The 17,847-nt window shown below is 44.4% G+C and overlaps 1 protein-coding gene across 2 annotated transcripts in view; it reads left to right on the top strand.

Annotated features, from left to right (window-relative positions):
- Nucleotides 1–17,215, top strand: part of LOC144252002 (solute carrier organic anion transporter family member 3A1-like) — a 304,020-nt gene extending 286,805 nt beyond the window's left edge. Inside the window, exons 10-11 of one of the 2 annotated variants that reach the window (XM_077794595.1) lie at nucleotides 8,273–8,515; nucleotides 16,577–17,215. In XM_077794595.1, the coding sequence (XP_077650721.1) occupies nucleotides 8,273–8,515; nucleotides 16,577–16,659 (326 nt within the window). In that variant the 3' untranslated portion in view covers nucleotides 16,660–17,215. Of the gene's footprint in view, nucleotides 1–8,272; nucleotides 8,661–16,576 lie in introns of those variants that run through there. The other variant, XM_077794594.1, reaches the window with a different exon arrangement.
- The last annotated feature ends 632 nt before the right edge of the window (nucleotides 17,216–17,847 follow it).

Below are 17,847 nucleotides of genomic sequence, written 5' to 3'. Positions count from 1 at the left end.
TATTTAAATACTAGGCCATTTATATAAGGGACTTGAGAATCTACAGATTTTGCTATCCCTGGGGGCTTTGGAACCAATCTCCCTTGAATTCCAAATGTAAGAACTGAGTATGTGGGAGAGAGGCACCCACAGTGACAAGTCCTAAGAAATGGCTTAGATGATGCTGTGAATGGGGATTTATTGAGACAGAAAGATGAGGAGCAATTTGGGAGTGACCAGCACTGTCTAATATAACTTTCTAGCCACATGTGGTTATTGAGTAACTGAAGAATGGCTTCTGTGAGCCAGATGTACTGATTTTTATTTATTTTTCATTTAAGTAACCACATGTTTCCAGTGGCTATCATGTATACAGGTACTGACATACCACCCTCAGTGGGTCAGGGTGGAAGAGGGGTCAGCAATGCCAGACACTTGGCCGTGGTTATCATAATGAAAGAGGACAGGACCTAGAAGTGAAGGTGACATTGGTTTCCCCTTAGAAATGAGTTGATAGAAAGGGCAGAAACTATAGTAGCATTGGTCGGTGTGCACTGAGAATTTCCCCAGTAGCCCTGAAGTAGAGGTGATATCAACGGAGCAAAGAAATCAAGCATGATAATCAAACTGAGGCTGAAGTGACTGACCATGATACTGGGCTGATTCAGGAAGAGGTAAAGACAGGTCGAAGTAGGAAGGACAAAGAAAGAAATGAACTGCATTAGCCAGTCCTAGTGAATAATGGAAAAAGAACTGGAAGCTGTGGCCAAATCTTTGATGTCTGGCTTTGAGATTAAAAAGGTAGAGCACTTCTGAGAGATGCCAAAGCCCAGGGCATGGCAATCCAAAGAGGAACAGGGGTAAATAGCCTGGAGTCAAGAAAAGGGCAAGTTGTTAAAGTCCAAAATGTAGAATTCCATGTGCTTGGACAAGTTTGGTATAGGGGAGGAGGCCACTGAGCTGGAGAAATTACAGTAAATTCAGAAGAAAAAAAAAAAGAAAAATAATCCACTCAGCAGAATCCTGCAGTAGTTGTGGCCCTCCTTTACCATCCTGTTGCAAACAGCCTGGTCTCTGCTTTGAGGGTTGTGGTCCAGCCATTTGCTCAGAGATGTGCTTAAGAATCTTGTTCTTGGCGCTGGGGATGTAGCTCAGAGTGCTTGCCTGCATTTATCCCCAGCACTGGGAGTGGGCGGCAGGGGGGACTTGCTCCTTGTCATGGCTGTCACATCAAGTCATCAAGTCAATTTAATGGAAACATTCACTAAGATCCAAGGTGCTGCCAGGGTAGTGAAAATAAGCAGGAGCAGCATCCTTCCGTGAGGGCCTCAGGTAGGCCAATGAAGTAGGGATAGGGAAGACATAAGTTTGGAAAAGTTAGAGAACCCCGAGTTTCAAAGGAAAAGATTTTACTCAGCCAAGTAGTTACCAGGGTGGCACAAAGGAGGGTCTCTGATGGAAGACTGGATATGCACTTGGAATTCTGATTTAGGGACATCAGCCTGAGAGTAGGTGGTTTGGCAGGATCCAGGACAACTAATCAGAAGCACTGAGGTAAGAAGATGCTGATCAAGGCTAGAGCAGGGGGATGGAAAGACAGAGACCAGTGAGAGCCATAGAGTGAGACAGCAGCTCTTGAACCTCCTCCCTCTGTCCCCATGAGATCTTAGCAAAAAAAGCTGCTGCAGAGGCTCAGATGAAGCTGAGGTTTTGAGCCCTGCCAGTGGGTCTATGGGGAAGTCTTTAATAGACCGAGATAACAGATGCAGTTAATCAAGCCTCTCCAGGGTTTTGAGAAGAACTGGCGGGGCTCACCACACAGCCTCTATCCACCAATGCCTGCAAACAGCACTGGGAAGGTCACCCATGAGGTGCAACTCCATATGAAGGGATCATTCCTGAGCAGATTGTCCAGGGGTTTTGTCCACATTCACGAATTACCCTGGGGAAGTGTGTCTTGGAAACTCCTGCTGTCATGCAAACCTTTGTTGAGCTCCTATGTGAATAGAGAAAACAGTGGAGAACTGAGCACATTTAAATGTTCCTTTGAAAGCAGGAAAGCATGGCTCAACCAGGAATCCCAGGTGAGGGGGAGCAGGACACATTGTTGGCATGCACGGAAGCCCCCTTTCATTCACCATTCACCATGCACTGATCTGTTTAATCTGCAAACATTCGGTAGGCACCAGGCTCTCGGCGCTTCCTGCTGCTCTGGCCTCACATAGCGACCCCTATGCCATTACTATCTAGGTGGCTTTGGGCAGGCATTTTAAGTGGCTTTAACAAGGGTCCCAGGAATGAAATTAGAACACACAGCAAATCCTGACTTTGCCAATTTAAGAAAAGTGAATGTCAGGTGTCCCTGGAAGATGCTTGCTGATGTCAACAGTCCGATCTCTTTCTTGACATTGCTGAAGCAGAGAAACTCATCCATCTTTTAAGGAGAATACACCTTTCCATATTCCTCTCTGGCTGGTACTGGATGTAAGAGTAATTCCACTGGGTTAAGTAGATTCCATGGCGGAATTCAAGTCTTGGCAGGTAAGCTGGAGAGGAATGGTTATCTTTTTAAATGTAAATGGCAGTCATTTGCAGCTTCCCTTTGTCCTATAAAGGGTGGATTTATTTCCCTTACAAAAGCCTTTCAGTTCACCTTTTAAGTGTAGACCAAAGAATATAAATAGGGCCCTGCCTTTTCAACCTTGAGAGTGAATTAAACAGCCAAGCTATGGGGCCCAGATGTTTAATCTCTGTTAATAGATTTCTGGAAAAACAGAGACAATTTCTTTAAACAGTGCTGCAATTTTTGCATTGAAATATATATATAGCTATAATTTGAGCCAGAGTGTAATAGGAAGTAAGATTTAATCCTTTTAATATTCTCCATAATAGCAAGGAACAGCAGTGAGCCTACACATATCCTCCCACCACACCATGCCCCCAAGATGGGGACCTGGTGGCTGTGGGCTTTGTCCACAAGTCCCTGCCCAGCAAGAGAATGTGATGGTACAGGCAAGAGTCCCCGTGGAGCTGAAGCAGCCATGGCTGTCCTTTCTACTGGTTCTTGTGATCATTCCAGTTTATTAGAGGGGAAGGGAGAAGGGGACATTCTCAACAGAGAGTGAGTCCTCTCAGGAGAAGGACAGTGTGTCCCTCCTGCCCTACTGGAGATCCCAGGAAAGTTACCAGAGAGTCCTGCCAAGGTCCACCTCTCAACTTTTGACTGACAGCAGGACAGCATTGACTTTCAAGTCCCCATGGCATATGACAACTGCAAGTCACTTTGGCCCATGCTGACCAGTTCTAATTGGAACCTGTTCTTTCAGATTTTATGGAAATATCCTTATCTCTGGTCCATGTAAAGGTCACAAAAGTGCCTGCCCTTCCCTGCTAAGGTAACTTGTGTTCTTATCAGCATTTCAGGTCTATGTTTCTCCTGCAAATAACAGGTTGTTTGCTGAGGAATATAACATATCTTATTGACTTAAATCAGACAGGGTTGCAGATAAATTGCTTTCTGACAGAAAGCATGTGGTGGTCAGCACCCTGGGCCCGGTTTATAGAATTATTCCCTTAATTCAAGGGTGTAAGGTCAGGCAATGGCCGGAACCAAAAAGGAGGCAAATTTTAAAAGGCCACTGAAGGAGGCTTGGCTTTATATAGTTCCACCTGGAGTGGAATCTCAATCAGACCAACAGAGCAGATAGGAGAAACCTCGTGGGGGCTGGACTGAATTGGAGTTTTATGGGGCTTAGGGTAGGAAGGGAGGGCTTGGGACAGGAAAAGGGATTTTTAGAGTCCCTTGTCCCACTGGAGTTGGTCCAAGGAACTGGCTGAGATCCAGGATTGGCCAGGAGACCCCACCGATTGACAGGCGGTTCCCTCAGCACCTGATTGGTGTTTCTTTTGCGTGGGGCTGCTAGATGCTTTGTTCCTAAGTCACCTTCATTGACCTAACAAAGGGTTGTCTGTTCCCTATCAATGAGGGGAGAACTGCCCTGTCAGAGTCCAGAGAGGTGAACATTCCTCCAAAATGTACAATTTCTACCCTAATTCTACACCATCATCACCTCATTCCTCATTCAACACACAAAGAGACACTAGGTCTTCCTTCTAAAGGCACCTGATAATGCTCCAAAATTGACTGAGGATGTGGATTATTCTTGCAAGTTAGGGTTTTACAGAAACTTAGCTTGAAGGGTTTTCTGCCGCAGATTTGCACCTATATAGTTTAAGATTTGGATATTTTTGTCCTAAGAAACAGGAAGGAAACCCAGTTTTTTTTGAGAACCCTCCACAAATGGTGTCTCATTTAATCCTGGCAAAAACTCTGCAAAAGAATATAATTATGCCCATTTTATGAACAGCAAACCAGAGGTTCAGTAAATTTGTATAACTTGCCCAGAGTTGCACGGCTTCCAAGAGGCAGAGTCAATCTAAAATCAGCTCTCTGGCTCCCCTTCCCTTCCCTCCCCTGTGAAACCACCTCCAGATGTAAGCTCCTGGCTGAAAAAGAGGTGGTAAGAACAACTGACAACTCTTCCTGCTGACATGTATCATATCTGCCACTACTGCTGGAGGCATTCTGCCAAATACTCCGAGAGCTTGTTTACAAAATAAGGCGCCAACCTTCTCTCTGCACTAACCACCCTGGAACAGGGAGGGCTCCACACTTTGCACAGATCAGAACCCCCTGTGTGCTTCCCTCTCTTCAAAACCAGCTTGCTTCTATAAGCTGAGCAGAAAGGTGAATAAAATGTTCTCGGTAGCCCTGGAAATCCCCAATAAGAGCTCTAAAATCATCTCAAATCTACAGACTGTGAATTAGAAGAAAGAGAAATTACTGGGTTTGGGGTTTTGAACTATTGGATCTAGGACAAATATCTCCCATTCTCAGGTTCTTTGTATGTAAAATAAAGGGGTTATGGCATAGGAGAGTATACTATACAGTGCTGCGGTGGGGGTTAGTTAGTTGACTAGGTATTACAGTCATCCTATTGTAGAAGTCTCCCATCGGTCTAGGGGAACCAACTGCTTGCAGACACTTCTTGGCTTTTTAGTCCCACTGAAAAATACGGAAGGATGAATGGCTAGGTGTGAAAATTAGTTGCAAGGGTAAGGACTCCCTTCTGTGACTAATCAGGTGAGTGAATGGCAAAGGCCTATAATGGAAAAGATCCAGTCAGATCCTCATCTTTGGTATTCTCTGCATACTTGGAGTTTAAGGCCTGAGAGCTAGAATTCCCCTTTGGGAAAAAAATGTAAGTCAATAAAAAGGAAAAGATGAATATGGAGGAAAAGAATACCAATCCTCTCTGTATTCAGAAATATAAAAGGAATCTCATGAAGGAAAGTCTCCAGGTACTCAACCTGAAGATTATTCTAATATATCACCCTAAACCCTCTGTCTCAAACACGAATAAGTAGGGAAGGGCTGGGCCCTTGCAAAATGCTCAGATACCTTATTTGTGCAGTATTTTCCTTAATCCTGAACAAGCAGGTGGACTTAGCTCCATTTTAAAGGTGAAGAAGCTGAGGCACTGAGAGATCAACTTGCCCTAGCCTTTTTGGTTCCATAAGTCTACACCACAAATACTCTTCAAAATATTGAGCATACCATGAAAATCTTATGGGCACTTAGCTTTCTAACTCCTTGAAGGCTTTTTCCAGGGCATTGTCATTGACAAGGAACAGGAAGGATAAAACTGATCTCTTTAGCACATTCAGGTATGCCCTACTTTCAAGATAACTGCATATCGTAAGAATTCCCACTTAGGTACAGGTATGTGAAGGCATTACATTTTGGCATTTTAGAGGGATATTTTCATTTAAACCAGTTTCAACAAATAGCTCTTTTGTATTCAAAATTACCCTTGATGTGCTTTAAGTATGACCTGATTTGCCAAATCCCAATTTGTGTTCAGGAATCCCTTCCCAGATCAGAGCTTCCACCAGCGGTGTCTTCTCCATATTACCATCACTCACAGTGATGGGGGGCTGGGACAAGGGGAAATGACCTCAAGAAAGGTCACAAGAAGCAAAAGGAAGAAGAGGAAGGAACATTTGGAAGCTGATCATAACCAAATAAAGCCCAGAGAAATGGAACAGTGAATGAATTTGCATTGTCCCACTGTGCCTCAGGAACAGGCCAAATTAGTCCCATTTATCCGCAGATTTATCCATAATTTACTTTGGCTCCACATCTCCAGTGCTTTACCTAAATGATGTGGCGGGTGGCTTAGTCTCCATTATGCAGTTGCCATAGCACTTCCTCCACTTGGCTGTCTTTCAGAGAAGGAAGAAAGGCATCCACTGGAAGGGGGCGGGGTTAGTGAGGACACACCAGGAGTGTGGGGAAGGTTGCAAACCTCCAGTGAGCTGGGAGGAGGGAGCAGGTTGTGAGGGATTTTGAATTTAAGAGCTTATTTATTAGATCAAGCTGCTTAGCAAGTTTAATGAGGTTTCAATGAGAATTATTCTTGGGGCTGGGGGAGGCGGGCAGGGCTGTCTTTGGGGTAACAAGAGACAGAATTGGAGAGTTTTAAGGAGAAGTATTGAGGGAGCTGGGCTTTACCAAACTCACTAGCACTGAGAGGATAGTACAGACCCTCCCCAGGAACCAAGTACCATGCTGCCCACCCCTTCAGCTTTTCCCTCTGCTAAACCCCCTCTGAGGGGCGAAGTGTCATATTGCCTGCAAGTATTCTGGCCATCAACTTCAGAGGCTTGTGAACTCCCAAAACATGTGCTTGATTTTATAAGTAGACACATTTTTCTAGACTTAGGCACTACATCTTATGCAGCTCTCAGAGGGACTGTCCTTCAAAATGAAACTCAGTCATTCTGGGGTTGGCCCTAGAAGAACATTCCAGATCCTAGTTAGAATTTTTTTTTTTTTTTTTTTTTTTTTTTTTTTTTTTTGCTGTGACCAAAATTCCTGACAAAAACAACATCGAGTAGAAAAAGTATATTTTGGCCCACAGTTCCAGAGGTTCAGTCCATGGTTAGCCAGCTCTATACCTTTGGGCCTTAGATGAGTCAGAGCATCATGGTAGAAGAAAGCAGCTCAGCACATGGGGATCAGCAAGCAGGCTTACAAAGCCTTCCCCCAGTGTATCACCTCATCAAGCCACACCCTACCTGCTTACCTGGGTTACCACCCAGTGAATCTATATCAGTAGCTCAATCCACTGATGAGGTTACAAACAATCTAATCACTTCACCTCTGAATGTTCTTGCATTGTCTCATACATGAGCATTTGGGTAACATAATATACCGACCATGGGATCCCAGAGCTGGGATCTCATCACCTAGTTCCAGTGATGTCTCACTTCTGAGGTCTCTCACCAAAGGTGTTGATATCTTCTGGTCTCAGACACTTATTTATGGAACAATTAATTGGTATTAATGACTCATCCATTAGTTACCCGTAGTACAGAGGGACTCCCCAACCCTCCCACCCTCCTAAACTGGTCAGAGTTACCGGGAAATTTTTATTTTCAAAATGCTGTCTGACTGCACCCCAGGCACTTGGATTTCATTGTTCTGGCATGGAACATCCCAGATGATCCTAATGTGCAGTTAGAACCCATATCCTTCAAATAGAGTATTATGGAACTGAATGAAGGATGGTGAACATTCTCCTCTCATTTGACATTTCTGGTGACTGGTTATAGGTGTCTGAAATGTTCTCTTGGGAGGTTTTCAAACTGCTTTCTGGCTCACAATGAAAAGTCTTCTCAAAATGTAATATCTGGTAGAAGGGAAGTTGCCAGTATAAATGCACATATTTCCATCTTATACCTAAACACACACTTCATGTTCAACTTCTGGTCCCTTTTGATCCCTGGCTCCTCTACTAGGAACACACACAGACCCACAGGCCCCATGCAAGAGAACCGTGTGCACAGTTCCATGCTGCTTTGCAGAGTGACTGACACTAAGCATGTTTTCCTTCAGGAAAGGCTTATTCCTTCTCAGACTCTGTATATCACCACGGCGTAGCACACACCATTCTAAAAACTACCCGTTTAGTAACAGACTTCACACCACCCTGATAAAGACTATTATTATCTCCATTTTGCAATAAAGGAAATGGGGACAGAGGGCTTTAATAACTTGTCTGGGCAGCAGGCAGAGATGGGATTTGAGTTCCTGCAGTTTGGCTCTCTGGTGTTTGAACCACCAGCTATAGAGCCCCTGGGTTCAGCAGGCTCTCCCAGTGCCTATAAGGAGACAGCTGGGAACAGGGAGCCACAGCCAGAACCTTCAACAGCCTCTTCCCTCCCACAGGCTTCATCCCCCCACCGCTCATCTTTGGGGCCGGCATCGACTCCACCTGCCTGTTCTGGAGCACGTTCTGTGGGGAGCAAGGCGCCTGCGTCCTCTATGACAACGTGGTCTACAGATACCTGTACGTCAGCATCGCCATCGCCCTCAAGTCCTTCGCCTTCATCCTCTACACCACCACGTGGCAGTGCCTGAGGAAAAACTATAAACGCTACATCAAAAACCACGAGGGCGGGCTGAGCACCAGTGAGTTCTTTGCCTCTACTCTGACCCTAGACAATCTGGGGAGGGACCCTGTGCCTGCACACCAGACACATAGGACAAAATTTATCTACAACCTGGAAGACCATGAGTGGTGTGAAAACATGGAATCCGTTTTATAGTGACTAAAGGAGGGCTGAACTCCTCGTTAGTAATCAAAGGGTCATTTTTCTTAAGAAAACAGAAAAAAAGGTTTCAAAAAAAATTCAAAACACACACACACACACACACACACACACACACACACACACACACACACACAACCTTTGTCCTTTTTCTCAAAAATCAGAGCCAGACAGGATTCAGAATAAGGAGAGAATGGGATTGTCCTGGAGGACGCTCGCACTGCTGGGGCTCACAGTCTACTTTGAAGGCACCTCATGGTTTTCAGGATGCCGACAGCTGCAAGCAACAGGCACTGCCAAATTCAGGGAACAGTGGTGGCCAGCTTGGAGGATGGACATTTCTGGATATGTACACACATACAAAACAAAAATCATATAAAAACAAAAGTCTACTAAAAAGCAAACAAACAACCCAAGTTCAAGTTGAGAACATTGCCAGATTAAGCACTAGTGACATACCCAGTGCCACCCTCTCCCTCCTGGTGGGGGTGGGGAGGTGCACAAGTCTGAGGGGTAGAAGCCCTGCCCCTCTCTAACTTTTGCAATATGGGTCACTGTGTAGACGATTCACCCAGTCTGCATGTGGTTCAAGGCCCCAGAGTTCTCTCAGCGATGCTAATGGGTGATCCATGCTGGAGTGTGTAATTGGCACCTCTCACCAGCTCCACTTCCATGTTCAAGACTGAGGGTCCAAGGGGGAGCCGGGTGGGAGGCCAGCACCTCCCCTTCCCCTGGCAACACCTCCCTGCGGTGATGCCCACCTCCCCCCTGCCCCACAGAGTGACCTCAGGAAGCTGTGGGCCTTGCCTGGCTATGACTGACCTGCTCAGAGCCGGTGAGCCCCAAACACAGTCCAAGTCATTTGCTTACATTTGCCAAACATTTTGCCATTTTTTCAAAAAAAAAATACAATGCATATGAATTTCAAACTGTTGTATGTATAATCCTCTAATACTATTTTTAACTACTTCTAAAACCTGTGTTAACCCTTCAGTCACTAACACAGTTCTATAGATCGGATTTATTATGCTGGTTGCTTTTACTTTTCTCATTTTTTTAATGCACCAAAAATATAATGTGATTCAAGGGATGCAATTAATCTATTGTAATTTTTATCATTTTATTTTCACTTAGATATTCTGAAAAAAAAAACAAGAATATACAATGTATTACAAGGAAAAAAATGCTTCAAAAAGGGTGTATAATGCAGCCTGCCTTTAAAAGAATCACATTTGAGACAACAGGGGATAATGTGATGAATTGCAAATTTGCCTTCTGGCTTTATTTCCCATGATTCAGTGATCACTGTCATGGGAAGCCCTTTTATATTCAAACTTCACATTCCAAGAGGCGTTCTTTTCAGCCTGTAGAGAAGACACACTTCAATGTGGGTTTTTTTTTTTTGTGTGTGTATGTGTGATGCTTCTGGGGACAGGAGAGAGAAAGTGCAGCTCCCCAACACAAGCTGTTGAGCAGGCGGTGGCATCTGTGATAATAGACCACAAGCTCTGAGAAGCCATCACATGTCCAGTGCATGGAAATGTCAATAGCAGTTCCAGGGCCAATCTTGAACTAAGAGGTCTTTGTGTGTGTTTTGAAAGTGGCTGACTCTCAAACAGAGAATGACCTTGTCATTATTTGGGGAACCTCTTGCAATCAGCCCACTAAGCCTGTATGACCATTTCCATAAGGAGACAGAGCATTGGTGAGCACAGCACATGCACAACAAAGGGTCCCATGCTTCTTCATGGACCCGAAAAGATCCCAAAGTTGAGTTGGTTAGTTTGCTTTTTCACCTCAAACACCTATTTATAGTTTACCCACAAGGCAAGAAAAGGGTGAGGGGTGTTGGGCCAAATTTTTTACAAATACTGTAAATGGGGAGGTCTGACTGACAGCACAAAACCAGAGAAAGCATCAAGTAAAGACAATCAGAAGGGAAGCTGTGTCACTGTCATGGTGCAGGGCAAGTGTGATTGGCCACCTCGGGCAGGAGGCTTCCAAAATATTGGCCTGTGTTCTGGAGTGTTAGGCTGTCCTTGTTCATGAACATGGGAAGCTCATCAGTAAATTAATTAGTAAAATTCACCAACTGGTTCATATAAAATAGATGCTTTGTCACTCTTAAGGCCTCGGTCACCTTCTGTACAGGTTTTGGTTTGGTTTTGAAAACACACTGCTAATAGGTCACTGCCTTCCCCTATACTGTTGTGTTCCTCTCAACCCAGTACCCATATGCTGAGCCCTGTGACCCTGGTGTGTGTTTCATGGGACTATTCACTTTGAAAAACAAACAAACAAAAATTTCCTAAATGCTTTGCTTCTTGGATTTTATTTCTTTCCCCTAAACTTTTACAAGGAATGGGAAGAGATGTTAGGATAACAAAGGAAACCAACTCCAGGGCTCAGTTTCAGCAACAATTGAATATCAATTGAAAGTCCCCTGTGGCAAAATTGCTTTCAAGTGTGTCCAATATCACCTTTTAAAATTCAGTCTAGTTTTAATTTTCCTTTTATGCTATAAAGAACCATCCAAGGCTAAATCTAGCCTCTTGGTCGTGTCTGTTTTTGAGTGTTATTTTGACGCAAAGATGCCCTAATAAGATCTGCCTTGGACTTAACAGAGAGCAAAAATGGAAGGGGTGGAATAAATCTAGAAAGTAAATGCTGAGTCCTCTCACTCGCTCACTCACTACAAACTCCTCTACCATCTTGGTTGAACTTGCCCAAGATCAATGAAAAGGAGGCTTGCAGCTCTTGACAGATCTTTATTAACTCCTACATGCAGACCAAGAAAGTTTGTTTTTAAAACCAATGTCGTTTCTCCATTGGAGGTAAACACAGTTTTGGGCAGTGTCCTTCCCTGGAGGAATGGGTTTGCTGTCTTCCTTCTGCTGAGGCTGTGTGCTACTGGATGACCTGTAGCTTGGCTTCTCTCTTCCCATCTCCACCAATGAAAACCCTGAGGCTCCAGGCACCCTGGGGGACTCTACCACTACAAAAGGCCACTGCATGCTGATAAAGGACCAAGAAAATCCTCCTCTCACAGTCCCCTTAAGGAGTTTCTACACAAGGGCAGCCAGCTGGTCCTGAAGTGACAGCCACACTCAACAAGAGGGATTTTCTCAGGGATAAGATTCTGCTGAGGCTACTTAGTATTGATCTCCCATACATTCCAGAGGTGGCCATTCCTTGAGGAACGTGTAAAATAGAAGTTTCTATGTAATCACAGAGAAATCCTCTGAGGCAAGGGAACTGTTGGCTGCCGGCAGCCTGCCCCGCTGGCTTTTTGCTGCATGCTGCTTTAGGTCCTGGCAAGTGTGATTTCTTTTCCACCCAGTCAGTCCTGCCAGCCCCAAGGTGTCTGTTCTAATCACGTGGAGTACTGAAAATACCACCCAGCAGTGTTAAACAATAAAGGTCAATATGCAGAAATCAACAGGGCTGACCATGCAGTCAAGACCAGGATCAGGACAGGATCAGCTGCTGTTTCTGTTTGCTAGATTGATATCGTGTTCTATTATTGTTGGCTTACTTTGGTTCAGATGAGTGGAGAAACCCAGAAAATCAGGTTTTTGGTCCAACAGATGGAGAACCCTTGCTACCTTTTGCTATTCTGACCTGATTATATGTTGCTATCTTGGGAGAACCAAATATCTGGCCAGAAGTTAGGGAAAGTAACAAATAGTAAGGGCTTGACTGCCTCTCTGTGCTCAGGCTACTGTCCTCTAACCTATAGGATAGAATCCAGGTCAAAACACTAAGGGGCACCAACTTTTCCAAGATAGGGCATTCATGAAATTAGATTTGGCTCAGGAAATCAGTTTTGAGATTTCAAATAATAAACTTTTTTTTCTGCCCTTCCCCCTTTGTTATACCTGACTCACCCAAATCATACCCAACCCCACCTCTCTGAACAGCTTCAAGGACTTAATTTCTTAGATCAGTTAGCCCCAAATGACAGCCTATGGACCCCAGTTCCTCTAGGGTATTATTGTTGATCCAGAGTAAATTGGAAGAATCCTGGTGGCACATGTACGGAAGATGTCTTCTAGGGATTTTTGCCTAGAACAACATCTGAAACCTACACTGACTCCACAGGCACCCAGCCCCGGCTCCCTTCCCAGAGTCCTTGGGCATCATGGCAGGGAAAGCATGGATTAAACAACCTAAAGTTGGAAGCTCAGCAAAACAAAGTCAAGCTATGCCTCAGGAACCTGGCTGCCTTAGAGACAGGGGCAAGAACTCCTACTTCTCAAAGGCCATCAATGTGGTGGCAGGATTTTTCTATGCAGAGTTGATTTCACATGAGGGTGCACTGAAATGAGTACCATATTCTAAGCATGTATTTATTCACTCATTCCTGTTTTAAATTTTGGCAATGTGGCAGCCTCTGGACGTGGCCTCTGCCCTATGGGAGCTCACAGTTCAAGGAGCTGAAACAGATCTAGACACTAACAAAGGCAGTGAAATATGTTAAGCACCGGGGTCTGTCTGGGAATGAGAGCTGTTTCTTTGTGGTTCCAAGCGTCAGGAAGACTTCAGAGAATGGGTGGTCTAGGAACTAAGAACTAAAGAGCAGCAGGTGTCTGCCTGGAGGATGGTGGGAGGACAAGGACCACCCTTAAAGGGGGCCAGCAGAGCAAGCCCACGTGCCATTTCTACAAAGGGCCAGGTCGTACACACAGGTGTAATAGGTCATCCAGTCTCCATCACTACTACTTAACCCTGTTGTTTTAGCCTAAGATCAGCAGACAACGGGTAAACAAATGAGTGGGCTGTGTTCCAATAAAGCTTTATTTACAAAGCCCGTGACTGGAGGGAGGGCTATAGTGTGCCAATCTCTGTCTGGAGCACATGCTGAGCACCACTGCATGTCTAGGGGGCATTAACAGCTCAGCATAGGTAAGACAGATCCTCATACCCAAAACTCTGTCATAGCACTGTCACAAAGGGTCCTGGAGTAAGTGTTCATCAACCCTAATGTTCCCAGCCCCGAGAATGAGATTAAGGCTTCTCATTTATTTCCAAGAAGGTGGTAAGTATCCCTTTGTTGTCAGAGTTTATTGAAGGCAACCTTATTTTTCTCCTGAATATCATGGAGAAAATAAACTGTATAACCTATGGTGTCATTCGAGCTCTGACACTTGATAGTTCACCTAAAGTAATCACTTCTTTAACTTAAATGATGGAAATGGATACCTGAAGGAGACATATAGGGACTAGGAAAAGAAGAATGAATCAGATTCTGGATAGAACTTCAAATCTCTCCCTCCTCTCCAGCAACACATAATACAGGCACTCCAAAGCTAATAGATCTGCCAGGTAGAATAATCAGCAAGTACTAATAATAGCTAATAATCATTTCGGCTAACATTTGTCAAGCACTTAACTCTGACTAGCTGCCAGGCTGAACTTATTTCATGTATTACCTCATTTAATCTAAACCATAACCCTGTGAGACAGGAACCATTATTAGCTTTATTTTACAGGGGAGGAAAATGAGGCTTGCATGATCCAGAATTTGCTGAAGGTCACAAGCAGAGCTGGGATTCAAACCCAGATCTATGAGTCCAAAGCCCACATTCTGAACCACTGGGGTATTCCTTCCCTCCCAGGCAAGATTTGGGGGACCCTCCTCACATTTAGGGACTGCTTGAATTCAGGGACATTTGGTCTTTGGACGGAATGGACTAGGAGGCGCCATTCTCTTTCACATGCCCCTGATATAATAAGCAGGATATCATGGCAGCTGTGTTCTGGGGATATTTGCTTTTCCCTCGTTACCTGATCTTTACCCAGTGGATCCCAGTGGTCCATTTATGTGAGATGTTATACCTGAAATGGATAGGTAACAAGTAACAGGAGATTCCTCCATTCTCATGCATTCTGAAATGAACTTTCAAAGCACTGAGATGCCGTGGAGGTATTCCTCAGAGCCAGTCATCAGCACAGTGGAGAATCCAGCACACACCGTCAGTCTGGAGAGCTCAGGCCCAACCCAGGGCTTCAGACACACTGAAGCCACTCACTGATTAGATATGTCTTGCTCTATTCCCAGGTCCCAGGCACAGTCCCAGAACAGTGTCTAGACATCTCTGTTTTGGAAATAATGACTGGAGTCAACAATCAGGAGTTGATCATAAATCTTTTTTTCCATAAGGTGGAAATGATTATGTTCTATGAGCAAATGGAACAACATAGCGAATTTTCTGGAGTTTAGCTTTCTGTAGGTTGAGGGTTTTGCCATTTCATTAACATCTTCCTTAAATTCATGTTAACCTAATGGAAGATGGCTTTCACAGAGGCGAGTTTGGCAGGACAATTTGATTTAAGGCTATAAAATGAATTGGAGTCATGCAGTGTAGGGAAGTTTAATTACAAGAGGAATGCAACTAGAAACCAACTGTGCTCCAATCTAGCACCTTAAAGGAGGGAAGGGGCTGGGGAGCTCTTGTTTACTAAGAGGCCTACCCACATGCCAGGTGCTGTGAATGCATGATCCCAGGTATTGCTCCCAGCAGCCTTCTTACACCAGCCCTATGAGGTAAGTATAATTTTTTTTGCATTTTATAGATTCAGAAAACTAAAACTCAGCAAATCCAAACTTTCCAAGGTTTCACTAGTCAAAAAGGTCAGCAGGAACCAATACCAAGCCTGATTCCTGAACCCTTGTCCTTTCCAGTATGTCACACAACCACCAAAGTGAGAATGTGGATCTCACTATGAAGCCACTGGAGCACTTGCCACAAGGGACCACCCACCAGAGTCTATAGTTTCATAGAGAAATGAGCCAAGAGCTGTAGATGAGAACCTCAGCAAGATTTTACCTATAGACACAGGAATTTTTAAAAAATGATAATTTAAACTTTTACTTTAATAATTGAAACCTTTAAAAATACTCCTTTCATCTTCAACCTGAGCCACATCAGAAGATTTCCAGTCAATCATCAACCTCTATTTTACACTATGCAATAAGAACCCACCCCATTGCTCTCACTTCTGTCCCACCCTCTCCAAACCCCCCACCCACGCGACCTCCAGCAGAACCCCCAGGACCATAAGAACTTGAGCTTTACAAAAGTTGAGCAAGGATGCTACAAATTGCCCAGATCATATGGGCTCCTTCTTCTGTAAGCCAAGTCTCCGCTTCAAAATCCCAAGTAAAAATGTGACATTTCTAAACTGTCACCTTTTATACCACCAAGTCTAAGAAGGACAATAAATGAACAGAGACGTCTGTGGCCCCACTGTGGCTATCATTGGCCAGGAAAGCTGCAAGTCACATTCAATAAGACTGGCATAGTTTGAAGATCATCACAGGGATGAGCTGGGTTTTTAATACCTTTTTAAATGAAGCCACAACATCTATTTTGGAAGGGCAGATAGGTTTAGAAACCTTGCTCCAGTAAGGAGACTGTGAGACTGTTTCATTCAGCCTGTGATAACCACCCTTGACTGAATGGGGGAATAAAAAGTGGCCCAGATGCTGGAGGAGGGAGCATGACATTGTGATGTCAGGTTGTCTTTCCTGGCACCAACTTCCTCCTTAATAGAGATGTAAAGTGACAGAGAGTCCTAGGAGGGAAGCCAGGTTTGCCATTGATGACTTAAGACAAGTTAGTGATTGAGATACAACTTGTTAATCCCCTTAAAAGAACCTCAAATTTAGGTGTTGGAATGGACACATAGGTAAATATCCTTCTTAGAAAGTCTTGGCCTTTGAAAAGGGCTTTGCACTTGGAATCACCCTCTGGGGTTTGCGTGGAGCCAGAACCAATGCTTTTTCACTTCATCTTCCTACTCTCCTCCATTCCACTGGGAAACCATGATACTATGATGTAAGCCTAATAAAAAAAGGAAACACAGAAAAGACCTATATCTTTTCCTCTTGGCTCTTCTTCCCTCCTCCCCCCTTTAGGCACAGAGTACCAAGACATTGAGACCGAGAAAACCTGTCCCGAGTCACACTCACCTTCAGAAGACTCCTTTGTGAGAAGCTGAGGGCTGTCCTCTTCCGGCAGAGAACAGCCCACCATCACCCACAGACCTCGCGGGCCTGACTTAGCGTGCTCTGCCCTGCCCGAGAACCCAAGGGTCCCCATGTGGATTATCCAGTGTGTGGTCCTTTGAGGCCCCAAGCGTAGGCCTGTGACAAGGACTAAGGAGGTGACATCTGGTCAAGAGCCCTCCAATAGCCCTTGGAAGTAGGCATTTTTTTCTGGGTTGCTAAAGCAATGTGGACCTGGTGTGCAAATCCCCTATACCCATCCCTGCTCTGGCTTCTGTAGGGATGACTTGCTGACATGCTTTAGAAAACCCCCTCTTGGGAATTCTTCTCTGTCCAAGGGTTCCAATAGCTCCAAAGAAATAAGCCAAGGCCCAATTTTAATAGAAGAGGGTATAAATCGCCCTGTTTCACAGAATAGAGATGGGAAAAAGCACATACTCAATAGATTTTTGAGTGTGGTAACTGTATTTTTGCAGCTTATATTTTCCAGATGAGCAGTTTAGAAATATGTGATGTAAAGTACATACTGTACATTTGCTGAAAATTATATTAAAACACTATTTTAATTCTTCCTGTGTCTCATGCCATAATCTCTTCTCTTTTCTCTTGTGTCTTTGGGTAGAAGGATCCTAAGGAATGCTTCTGGCTATGTGTGCTCTATATTTATAGGCTTTGAGATATTCAAAAGAGCACAGGTTCTAATCGTACTTGTTATCACACCCAGGACTCGTTACTGGTGTGATGATGATTAAGTGGTCTGAGTTCTCTGAGACCTAGTTTCATCCTCTGCAAAATGGGACTATTAACCCTTGCTTTCTACAAGACTTGAGATTGCATGTGAAGCAGTGTCTAGCACAGAGTCACTATTCATTGCTTCCTCACCTTCTGGCTGGAATTCAGTGCTTCACAGCACTGATGTAGCTCCTGTGGTACAGTAAATGGCCTTTCACAGGACTGTAACTTTCTTTCTGATCTCCTACTGTCTGGAAACCCTGGGAGGGCAGTGAATTGCTACATTTCTGGATACCACCACTACCTGGTAATAGTGCATGATGCTCAGTGGCTACTCTGCACACAAATGAACAATTAGCTTCAGACACGGCAGTCTATGGGGCTTTGACTTTAGGTCCATTCCTCAGCAACTGTGGCATCTGCTTCCCTTTTTCTGGGTCCACAGATCC

Source organism: Urocitellus parryii, unplaced genomic scaffold (genome assembly GCF_045843805.1).
Source record: "Urocitellus parryii isolate mUroPar1 unplaced genomic scaffold, mUroPar1.hap1 Scaffold_35, whole genome shotgun sequence".
In the NCBI taxonomy this organism is placed as follows: Eukaryota; Metazoa; Chordata; class Mammalia; order Rodentia; family Sciuridae; genus Urocitellus; species Urocitellus parryii.
The sequence above is the reverse complement of the archived record's forward strand: the minus strand, read 5'-3'. Positions and strand labels throughout refer to the sequence as shown.